At 40.4% G+C, this 12,013-nt stretch overlaps 1 protein-coding gene across 5 annotated transcripts in view; it reads left to right on the forward strand.

Annotated features, from left to right (window-relative positions):
* ZNF236 (zinc finger protein 236) overlaps nucleotides 1-12,013 on the forward strand; it is a 155,078-nt gene that overhangs the window by 117,200 nt on the left and 25,865 nt on the right. For all 5 annotated transcript variants that reach the window (XM_032293893.1, XM_032293895.1, XM_032293897.1 and 2 more), the window contains 2 exons: nucleotides 8,898-9,085; nucleotides 11,354-11,485. In XM_032293893.1, the coding sequence (XP_032149784.1) occupies nucleotides 8,898-9,085; nucleotides 11,354-11,485 (320 nt within the window). The remainder of the gene's footprint in view (nucleotides 1-8,897; nucleotides 9,086-11,353; nucleotides 11,486-12,013) is intronic.

Below are 12,013 nucleotides of genomic sequence, written 5' to 3' on the forward strand. Positions count from 1 at the left end.
TCACTCATTTTTACAGAATAAGTTATTGTTGTTTAGCAGAGAGCAGAAAACGTAGCTTTGTGATTCTTCCTCATGCTCCATGAAATTGGTATAAATTGTTTACATTAGGGTGTTATCAATCCCCATGGCACTCTCTTTACCTGATGTCTTCAGAATTCTACTGGGATTATATAAAAAAATTAAAACATGGGAGAACATTGAAAAGTCAATAAACAGGTAGGAAATACCCTTGGCAGCAAAGCTCACTTAAAATTGGCAATCTGATTCTCTCCATGGCTGACTCATTCCCTGCCTCAGGGCTATGCTGCTCCTAGTCTGACGTTTCGCCTTTTGTGCCTTCCGTGATCCTTACGAATCATTAATTCCCATAGCATGCTCAGATCTCAGTGGGAACTGAAGGTACTTTCCTGGTGTGCTTCGCTCATGTGACTCTTAACTATGAACTCTTCATGTTAACTAAGAATCATTTTTTAATTCAACAATAACTTTTATAGCCCTTACTAAGTGCCAGATATTATTCTAGTAACTTCCATGGATATTAACTCATTCAATATTAATTGGTTTAAGACTCATAACCACCTGATGATGATGTTAACAAAAACATTTTGCTGGGAATCAAACCACCCTCAGTGGAGCTGTCACGTGGCTGAGGGAAGCAGCCCCATTTCCTGGGAACACCTCGGGAGAACGACAGAGTTCTAGATGGACTCAACCATGAGGCCCGTCTGGGGCAGTATTTCTGCTGTTTCAGAGATGCTTCTGCAAGACCTAATTTCAGAATTGAAAGAAAAGGTATTCATAAGAAAACCAAAACTGAGTACACTTAATCTAAGAAGCATTGTGCTAGGTCCATCAAAACCACATAGTGTGTGGTTCTTGCTTAGTTCAGAAAATGTATTCTTCGGTTTGTGGGTTGTGCTTCTGTTTTCCCTCTGTTTTATTATTGGCCATTTGGTTACTTTATTGCTTATTAGTATACTTGAAAGTGTAGATGAATATAACTAATTTTTTAAGAATTTGGCTTCAGCTGTTCTAGGAGAAAACTTTAAATCAGTTAATGAAATAAGTTTCGTTTCAACTTTGGGGCTTAAGATTTTTTTTTTCCTCACTTCTCATTATGTTGGATAATGAGAACTGACCATACAATTCCTTATCCCATTCTGAAAGGGCTATAAAAAGCATTTAATTTATGGTAACCTGTTGAAAGCATCTAGATATTCTATAGAAATTTTCAAAGATTTTCTAGTATGTTCTTTCTTCAATTAACACATAGAATTATAAATGCATGCAGGTACTAGAGAATACAAATATTACTTCAACTAAGTTTTGCAGACTTTAAGCCGTTCATGAATCCTAGCATTTGGGAAAAGGTTAAACGTTGAGTAAAAGGCAAGGACAGTCCTTTGCCTCTGGAATTAACCCTGTTCAGATACAATGAAAGTCCCTTTACCTGATGTTTTCAGCCCAGTTATTAATAAAAGGGTATACAAATTAGGGAGCCAAACAGGTGGCACCTTCATACTTCGGACATTCATCCACGGATCTTTTGAACGTGGGTCTGCTCAGGTGATAATACATTTTCTGTTTTTGAAATTTTTGCCTGTCCTCATGTTCATCATGCAGTTTCATTTCTTGTTTCTGTTTCTTAGTGAGGCATGAGAATGTAGGTCACTCTCAAGCAGTCATAGTGCAGTATCCTTTTGTCTTTGAGTCTTTTTCTCTCTGGTTTTGTGTAGTTGTCTTGCCCACACCTAATTTGACAGCAGAATGTTTAAAGTATCTTGTCTTTACCAAGTCTTTCCAAGGAATTCGGTTTGGTTTCCCTTGGAATTCCAACAGGTTTTTTATTCTCATATTCATTTCTAGTTGCCATACCATTTGATTGCATTGTATCGTTACACTAGCTAATGAAGCTTCCATAAGCAGGTTTTGAATCAAGCAAATGTGTTTTAGTAGGAATGTGTTGCAGGCATGTTAGTGTGTACTTCAGAGCATTTAGAACACATAGGATAGGAACACATCACGTGGGAAACCACAGCATCGTCAGCTCAGCAAGCCTGCTCAGTGGAGGCAGGGAGGGGAGATTCTGTTGTCTCTTGGTGGTGTCCCTCAGATCCTTTGTAACATGCCTTTGCTATACCTGGCAGTGTACTATATTTGGAAATATTTTCAATTCATTGACAGTTTTATTCAACAAAGTGTGTGATTTTTAGGGCCTAAATACTGAGTTATAGTAGGAATCATAAGAAGTATTTTTAAAATACTTCACAGCTTAAAAAGTGTGAACAAATACTGTCATTTAGGGAACTGCATTTTGTGGTCTCATTTTCATTTTTCCATAAATTTTACTGAAATGAAAAAGCTTTGACTTGCCAACATACGTCTTAGAATGTTGTTTTCAGATATCACAATATTAATTTCCATTTAGGTCAAGATTTTATTCAACACAATTCTAATGGAAATAATGAACTATTAATAAAAGGGAGCATAAGATTGTCAGCACCTGAAATCAATAATCAATTTACAGGTGTCACCTTAACAATAAGCAATGACCAGCTTCTCTCACAGAGTACGATATTGAACTCTTCAGGTACATGGCACATGAGTTCACCAAGAAAGACGTTATAAGAGGCCGTAGCTAAAGAGCTCCGCACACAGTAAATGAGGAGTTAAACTGTCCTTGGCATGACAGATGTGTCAGCATCATGCTTTGTCACATGCAGTATCATTCTGTGAGGATTAGTGGCTTAGTCTAATTCTAGGATACAAAATTCTCTCTAATGTTACCAACCAGTCGATAAAGTTACTTTTTAAATCATGAAAGTAAATAATTCTATTCAGCTGTACACAAAGCATCCTATATTTATGCAAGTTAGCATTTTAATAACTCCACGTACAAAGCTGTCCCTTTCTGACCTAGCGCTGGAAGTCTCTGACTTAGCTCATTACTTCTGTCCTGCAGTGAGAATTTTCTGACACCAGCTGAAAATAGAATAGAAAAATTGAAAGGAGGCAGCTTTCTAAGATTTTAAAGCATAGAATTTTATGAAAAATAAACATACCAGTATTGGCAAAAACTGCAGTTACTTTTGCAGCAACCTAATAAATGAGCTCACATAAGATAATGACAGTTTCATAAATAACCATTAGCAGTTTAGATAACATGCCTATCTTGCTGTCTTTACCTTGCAGAGATTGCACACACTTCTTAGCCTTATTTCCAACTATGTGTATCAGTTTGCGAAATAAAAAACTAATCTTCAGATATGTTTGTACCCAAAAGCTAGACCTTTTTTCGTGTTTATTTCTTAATTGAAATGACATCTTGTCCAGTAGTTCATTTGTTCCATAAGAGATGGTAGTGTTTGCTGTGTGGTAAGAATTGTGCAAAATCTGGGAATATGACTGGGCAGGTCAAAGCTGGTCCCATGTTCTGGATCTTAGAAACAAATGGGGTATGGACATGTTTTGAAGAATCCACGTGACTATAAAATTACAGCTGTAACCATGTATAAAGGAGTGTTGATGGCACTGAGGGCACATGTCACAGGGTGGCCCTGTGGCTTCTTTGAAGAAGTCCTGGCTGAGCTGAGAGGGGCTCGGGAGGGGTGGCTTTTCTCCCCATGCCAGCCGCTTGGCCCTGTGTGGCCCATGGTGGCCTTTGGCTGAAGGAAGGAAGTGTGGGTATTTTAATGGGTGGAAGATCCAAAATATATGATGTATTGTTGAAGTTATATGGTGAATGTTTTTCTCCACATATTTTCTAAAAGTCCTAGTTTGTGGTTTTGAAAGGATCAGGCAGTGTGTTCTTCTCATCTCTAGAATTCTAATCTTAGGCTGTGTGTTCATCGCCTTTCCCCCACTGCATGGTTCATGTTGCAATACGAAGATGTGCTACTTGTGTGTGGGCCGAAGTGGGCTGTGGTCGCTTGTGGCGTAGGGCTCTTGTGAGATGTCCAGGATCCTCGACCTGCTAGCCTGCCTCACTGCACAGAAAACTGGCCGTCAGCTGTGCAGTCTCATGTCTCCCTGGAAGCTCTGCTTAACATCCTTAGTGAGCCCCTGGCAAACTGAGGGAGAGACAAGTTGAGCTGTAGAGGTTTCAGTTTGAGTGGAGTGGTGTTTGTGCCTCTTGATGATCCTGGATGTTTGCAGGTGCAGCAGACTGCTTCATTAAGAATTGGGGGTGTTCGGAGCGAAGGGAGAAGTTGGATGGAATGAGGACGCATGCACTCCAGGGCTCTTCTGGGGCTGCCTGCATTCCTTTCAACTCCTGTGATCTGGCTAGTTTGGTAGTAAGTGCTGAACCTATAAATTCACCTCCATATTGGTATTGTCACACCAGTATCTCACACTCATGTAAGGGTCCTCATAGGGCAGGCAAGCTGTCCTCAGTCAGTGGGTGGCCAACATTTCTGTACAAACAGCAACATACTCAATTTGCTGATTTACCGTTTTTTTGTGTTCTTTAAGACCTTTTTTTTAAAGAGCCAGCTGAGGCCCGGCATGGTGGCTCACGTGTGTAATCCCAGAACTTTGGGAGGCCGAGGTGGGTGGATCACCTGAGGTCAGGAGTTTGAGACCAGCCTAGCCAACATGGTGAAACCCCATCTCTACTTAAAATACAAAAAATTAGCTGGGCATGGTGGTACATGCCTGTAATCCCAGCTACTCAGGAGGCTGAGGCAGGAGAATTGCCTAAACCCGGGAGGCGGAGGTTGCAGTGAGCCGAGATCACGCCATTGCACTCCAGCCTGGGTAACAAGAGTAAAACTCCACCTCAAAAAAAAAGAGCCAGCTGAGAAAATCAATCTCTCTGTCTCTGTCTCTGTCTCTGTCTCTCTGTCTCTCTGTCTCTCTCTCTCTCTGTCTCTCTCTCTCTCTCTCTCTCTCTCTCTCTCTCCTCTGTCTCTCAGGCTACTTTAGCTTGTATCCCAGTTGTTTAAAAAAAAAAAGTGTTTCAGGGATTGGGTTGCATTATAAAATAAAAGATGAACTAATAATTAAAGAATATTTGTGTGTTACTGTAATACTGGGTATTCTTAAATACTGGGTTAGTTTTATGTGATCAAGGAAGTTGTATTATGATACCTTTGACATCTTTGACTAATCCTGGGTATCGGAAACAGTTCTTCATATATCGACCCACTCAGTCATTGCTATTAAGCAGATGTTTCCAGACTGGCTTGCACATCCCATTTGTCCTAGTTAGAATTATGTAGCAGATCTCAACTCTATAGTAGCAGTTAGGAGATTGCCTCTTAGTGAGCAATATTTATCTAAAGCCAAAGTCAGTTCCAGATCTAGCTTGAGGCCACCCACCATTAATAATTGAAATTAAAATGACATAATTTTGAAATTAAACATAGCTTTTCTAAGGTAAACACTCAAATAAAAACCTCTAGTGTCTATACAAAACTTATGTTGAGCATAATGAATATGTATGTGGCTATGATTATTTTTTGATTCTGTATGCAAGCAAGGTTGGTTAAGACTCATCAGCTTCTAAGTTAACTCTGCCTGTTGCATCTTAATGAAGGCACTTAAAGAAGTGTATTGTTACCTCTTCGAAATTTGTGAATAAATCGAAAGTGAGACAGTTAATCAGAATTTCACATGCAGGATAAAAGCACAGGCTTTATGTTCAGATTTGGGATGCAGGAGTTGAAGACTTATTTCAAAGTTGGATCCTGAAACATCCATTCCCAAATCTGACACAAAGAGTTTTCCTTAAAAAACGATCCCACAGAACGTAAGTCCAACCTCAGAAGCAGATCGTAGTCTTGATAGAGGCTTGAGAAGTTCAGCACAACTTTTAAGGGATTCATCTCAAATGAGTATTATCTTTGTGCTCTTACCTTCATCACTTTTAAATTTAAGATAATTTTGATGAATAAATTGAGTTCTGCTTTCAATGAAAGTAAAGACCAGTATTGGTTTTCTACTTATTTGTAAGGTTATTTTAGCCTTAGTTTCTTCTAGATTTGAGCATAATCACTTATTTAATCATTTATTTTATTGTTTAAAATAGTTAAACAATTTTAACATTTCCCATTTGCTGGCATATATTAAAATTGAATAGGACATTCTCCATACTCACAAGTTGTTCCTTTGAGTGACCTAGGTGCTTGGGAACGAGCGACTACACAGATGCATCTCTCCTGTTCTGCACCCTAAGCTCCTCTCTTCCCACATGTCAGTTAATCTCAGGAAAAAACTGATATCATACCTTTCAACAATTTTTGGAACCTTACAAAATCATGTTTTCTTATAAGCTATGAAGCATTGTCACAAGAGATTTAAGACAATGTTGGGCTTCATGATTGTAGAGTTTATTAATCTTTTTAACTTTATTTTTGAGTCAGAATCACAAATTAAAGTCAGACTTATATTGCTGTATACATTCCGGAGGAACAGTGGTTTCAGAAAAATAAGTGAGGAATAAAAAGTCTACAATCTTCACTTTAACATGGGATCTTTATATTCATGCTAAGAGTATTTAATTGGAATTTAAAATTGTGGCTTTTAACAAATAGATAGTTCAGAGCTATCTGTAGCTTGTAATCTCACCGCATGCTTCAGAAAATTTCAATTTTTTTTTCTGCTCTAGTCACATGTTCTTTTCAATCATATTGAGGACAGTTCTACTGGAACTGGCATCATCCACTTTGTGGAAAATCTTTTCAGTTGGGACATTATTAAAGGTTCACTGCTTGAGTTGAAATATGAACTTTGGCACTGTCTGAAGTTATCATTTTCATTGAACTTTGTGTCAGGTTTCACTGTAATCAAACACAAGGCTTCTTCTGTTTCTTTTTACATTTTTCATGCCGCATAGTCCTGGAATCTTCTGATACCTTAATAATCACTAGAAAGTCTGAATTAGTTGACTGGTGGCATAAGGAGAAGATCTTTGGTTCCTTTGTTTCAGCAGTTGGAGCAAGGTTTGAACTTTTGCTGTGCGTTGGCTTCGCCTTGGCTCTCAGTGTGATCCCGGGTGAGGCTCACAGGCATGTACGTCTCTTCCCTGTACTCCCTCTGTGCAAGCTCATCGGCAGCTGCCACCTGCCCCCTGCCCCAGTCTCTCCCCGGTTTTGACCACTCACATTAGAATCGTACCCGCAGGCTAGTGTGCAGTAAGGGTGTGTGGAGGGAATTTTAGGAGGACAGCTACTGCTAGATCAGCTGCAGTCCGGTCACTGGAACGCTTAGCGCATGCAGACATCCTCCACAGGGCCACACTCCTCGGGCTCCCACCAGCACACTGTGCGGACGCTGGAGCAGGTGGGAGGGTCTGACCTAGCTATCTGTGGAGCCCCGGCGGCTGCTTCAGCGCTTGAGCCTCCCAGCCTGCTAATGGTTCTACTGCTTTTAAAGGTTCCAGGTCTGTGCAGCACAGTGTGGGAGTCCAGGAGTATGGATCAGTGGAGGCATTGTATTTGGAGAACCCCAGTTACAAGTAAGTAACCTAGTTTTCCTGCTGGCCCCGACTCCTAGGAGAGCTCTGGACTGATGTGACCCAGGTCACAGCGAAGTACTCACAAGAGCTTGCTTGTTTTGTTTTGGCACCTGAGTAGGAAATAGCTTTGGAACGTATCCTTTGGTTGCGATCTTGGTATCCTTAACACCTGGCACGGTGGCTGGCACAGGTGGATGAGGAATACGTGTTTGAGATGAATGGATGCCTCAATTGTGAGATAAAGTGAGTGTGCGTGTGTGACTGTGTGTTTATACTTTGACCGTTGTGTTCACTGGTACCCACTACATGACTTTGATAATCCCATATGGAGACCATCTCATCTGCCAGCAAGGTGCATGAGTGTCTGTTCTGTAAAAGAAAAGACCTTCACCATATACCTTCCTTTCTCTTAGTATTGGCTACAAGGGGGACATATTTCAGTTTTCTTGTCTTTTCCAAAGAAAATTAAGATGTCATGCAGGATAAATGCACATTTAAAGGATTTCATGAGGTTTATTTTGACCGCCTGTCTTTCAGAATAAGAGTCAGTAAGGGTGATGAAAGTGAGAATATGAGCAGAGATGGTCAAATGTATACCCTAAGCTTTGGAACTAGTCATCCCTCAGTGATCATACTTGCTTCCTTTCTTCAACTGGTCTCTGTAGTTGTGGATGGATGGAGACAATGCCCTGGAAATTCTTGCCTGAGTTCTCATTCTACAGCAGTAGCCGTGACTGGGACTGTGGGGTTACATTTTCACTCTTCTTCTACTGGTTTTTCTCTGTGTATGTTATACTTAAGTAGCACAGTATATTCATTTTTTTTTTTGAAGAAAGAGGAAGAGGAAGAGGGAGAGAGAACACAGGGGTGTTGCTTTATTGCCCGGGCCAACATGCAGTCTAAAAATGGGTATGCCTGTAATTATGTTTAATAATAGAGACATTAAAAAAAAAAAAAAGAGGGAAGAAAATAATTAACAAGCAGACAACCAATATTTCATTTAAACCTGTAAATACGTGTGATGTAGTACTGATAAGAGTGTATATTTTGTGTATTTAAAGTGGAGAGTTCTATGAATGTTAATTAAGTCTACTTGTTCCGGATCTGAGTTCAAGTCCTGAATATCGATGTTAACTTTCTGTCTCATTGATCTGTAAGTCTCCCACTATTATTGTGTGGGAGTCCAAGTCTCTTTATAAGTCTTATATATCTGGGTACAGTATATTCATGTGTAAAGATGTTTAGAAACTAAGAAAAGCCTTATCATAAAATTAGAATTGAAGATCCTGTGATTTCTTTGGTGAACCTTGGAGACCTTGGGCAGCCTGAATGCTGCTTTCTGCACATCAGCCCCTGTGGGAGTGTCGGCCTCCCTGTCCCCTTACGTGTGGATTTGTCTGGCTTTCCCATTGATCTGCTTACTTTGCCTCTTTTGTAGAACTTAACACTACAAGTGGAAGCCTTCCTTCAACAACACCGATGTCTCCATCGGCCATCTCGACTCAGAACCTGGTCATGTCCTCGTCGGGCGTGGGAGGTGATGCAAGCGTCACGCTGACACTGGCTGATACTCAGGGCATGCTGTCTGGAGGCCTGGACACTGTCACGCTCAACATTACCTCTCAGGCAAGTGCTCCGCAGAGAGGGACGCAAAGGTCCTTTCAAAAGGGGATCTTCAAAAACATTGGTCATTTATTTACTCTTTCCTAAATATAGATTCTGAGCATTTTTTTTTTTGGAACTTGAAGTGGCTTTTTTTTTTTTTTTTCTGATTAAAAAAGTAATATGTTAAATGTAAAAAGGAAATAAAAGACAATTCAGATAATATAGAAGAATATAAAAAATAAGGTAAAACATAAAACCCAAAGCTTTAATCCCACTATCCAAATGGAACCACAGTTAACATTTTAGTGTATATATTCTTCTAAACCTTTATATGAGTGTATAAGGTACATATTTATAAATTTCTGCAGAAATAAGTTCAGGTACACACTGTGTAGATGAACTTCATGAGGAGCGTTATGTTGTATTCATGTTTTCAATAAGTAGTATGGAAATTTTCATGCCCTTAGTCACTGAGATTCTTAGATGAATTCCTACCAGTAGAAGTTGTGTGTCAAAGGGGTGTACATTTTTACATGATTCCTTGAGCTAAGATGCCAAAAAACTTTGCAGAGTTTAATTAGGAAAATTATGATGATACATTATGATTAATTATAATGAAGATTTTATTGGACACTGATTTTTAAAGCAGGAAATTTGCATTAAGAATACTTAAGGTTGGCCGAGTGCAGTGGCTCACACCTGTAATCCTAGCACTTTGGGAGGCTGAGGCAATGGATCACTTGAGGTCAGGAGTTCAAGACCAGCCCGACCAACATAGGGAAACCTCATCTCTACTGAAAACACAACAAATTAGCTAGGCGTGGTGGCATGCATCTGTAATCCCAGCTACCCAGGAGGCTGAGGCAGGAGAATTGCTTGAACCCAGGAGGTGGAGGTTGAGGTGAGCCAAGATCGCACCATTGCACTCCAGCCTGGGTGACAGAGCAAGACTCCTGTCTTACCTGGTGGGAGGTAACTGAAACATGAGGGTGGGTCTTTTCTGTGCTGTCTCATGATAGTGAATAAGTCTCACGAGGTCTGATGGTTATAAAAAGGGGAGTTTCCCTGCACAAGCGCTCCTCTCCTTGCTGCCATCTATGTAAGATGTGACTTGCTCCTCCTTGCCTTCCTCCATGATTGTGAGGTTTTCCCGGCCACGGGGAACTGTAAGTCCAATTAAACCTCTTTCTTTTGTAAATTGCCAAGTCACGGGCATGTCTTTATCAGCAATGTGAAGACAGACTAATACAGCATCCCCTCCTCAATTCTTAACTTGCCTGTTAGGGGCTCATTAGCTCCCCAAGACATAGAGAAACGGCCCTCTCCTTAAAGCACAGGAGCCAACAACATCAGCCATGCCCCTGTCATCAGCCATGGTTTTAACTATGTATAAAATATGTTTAGAATCAGTGCTGATTGCAGCAGATCAAGTTGCATGCTGAATTATTTCCATCAATTCAGCATTTGCAGTAGATATTCAGATCCTTTAAGCTGCTGCTTCATCCACTCTCATAGCTAGAGGTGTGCTGGGCTGGTAAAAAGATTTACAGTAGTTTTCTATAGCATAGCAAAATTATATATGCGTTTCTAAGCAAATAAGTGTTTTGTATACATACACACATGTAGAGACTCTGAGATGTAATTTATATAGGTTTACCCATTTATTTAAAGTATACAACTGAATGGTTTTCAGTGTATTTACAGAGTTGTACAACCATCACCATGATCTAATTTTAGAACATTTCATCATCTATTAAAGAAGCATGGAGCCATGAGCCATCACTCCATGTTCCCCTCATCCCCGGCCTACCCTTACATCTGCCCCTGGCAACCACCGATCCACTTTCTGTCTCCGTAGATGTGTCCATTCTGGCTATTTCATAGAAATATGATCATCCGTGTGGTCTTGTGTGACTGGCTTTTTTCATTCCGTGGAGTATTTCCAAGGTTCCTCCATTGCTGTAGCATGTACTAGAACTCTGTACCTTCTTATTACTAAAGAATATTCCCTTATACCACATTTTGTTTGTGCATTTATCAGTTGATTGGCATTTGGATGTTTCTGTTTCTTGGCTGTGGGTAATTCTTCTGTGGACATTTCTGTACAAGGCTTTGAGAAGACTCTGTTTTCACTTCTCCTCGGTGGCTGGGTCACATGGTGACTCCATGGTTCACTTTTTTAGGAGCTACCAGCTTGTTTTCCAAGGTAGCTGCACCATAAAAGATCTTTTAAATTATTACTTGTTTTGCTGATTTTCAACTTCTGAAATAGTACGAATCTTTTGCCAGGGTCAGCAGTTCCCAGCACTCCTCACGGATCCCTCTCTCTCCGGCCAGGGTGGAGCAGGCTCACCACAAGTCATACTAGTGAGCCACACGCCACAGTCTGCATCTGCTGCGTGTGAAGAAATAGCCTACCAGGTACGGGACATTCCTTCATCCACAGAGCTTTTGTTGCTTTTTAAACAGATTCAGAAGGGAAGGTAGTAGAGGGTCAGGGGGGTGCTGTGTGGCCCAGGTGGCTGGGGCTGGGGCTGACTTCTGAGGTGCCCCCAGCTGAATCCTGAGTGGACTTAGGCTCTGCGGAGCATGTGTTAAATGACGAGTATAATATCTCATTCATTTTGTTATTTGTTTCTTAGCGAGTGAGGTTTTAGTACCACAAAATTAGATGTAGCCACCAGTGATCTAATTTTAAATTTATTAATATCTTAATATATTTGCCTACCAATCAGACCTCACATAGCCAGCCACTGCACTCAGTTCTTTCTGCAGATTTTCTAGTAACACCTTTGCTGATTCTGTTAAGTGTCATCTATATTTTAATATACGTGTGTGCGCGCACGTGCACAAGACCTATTTGTCATTTGTTTAGCCTTTTTTCTTCAAATGCATGTTTTTAGGGGCCAAAACATTTAGTAAGCAGTAGTCTAAATATAGAAGAATCTA

The sequence above is a fragment of the Sapajus apella genome, unplaced genomic scaffold (assembly GCF_009761245.1).
Source record: "Sapajus apella isolate SASKATOON/1434 unplaced genomic scaffold, GSC_monkey_1.0 scaffold30, whole genome shotgun sequence".
In the NCBI taxonomy this organism is placed as follows: Eukaryota; Metazoa; Chordata; class Mammalia; order Primates; family Cebidae; genus Sapajus; species Sapajus apella.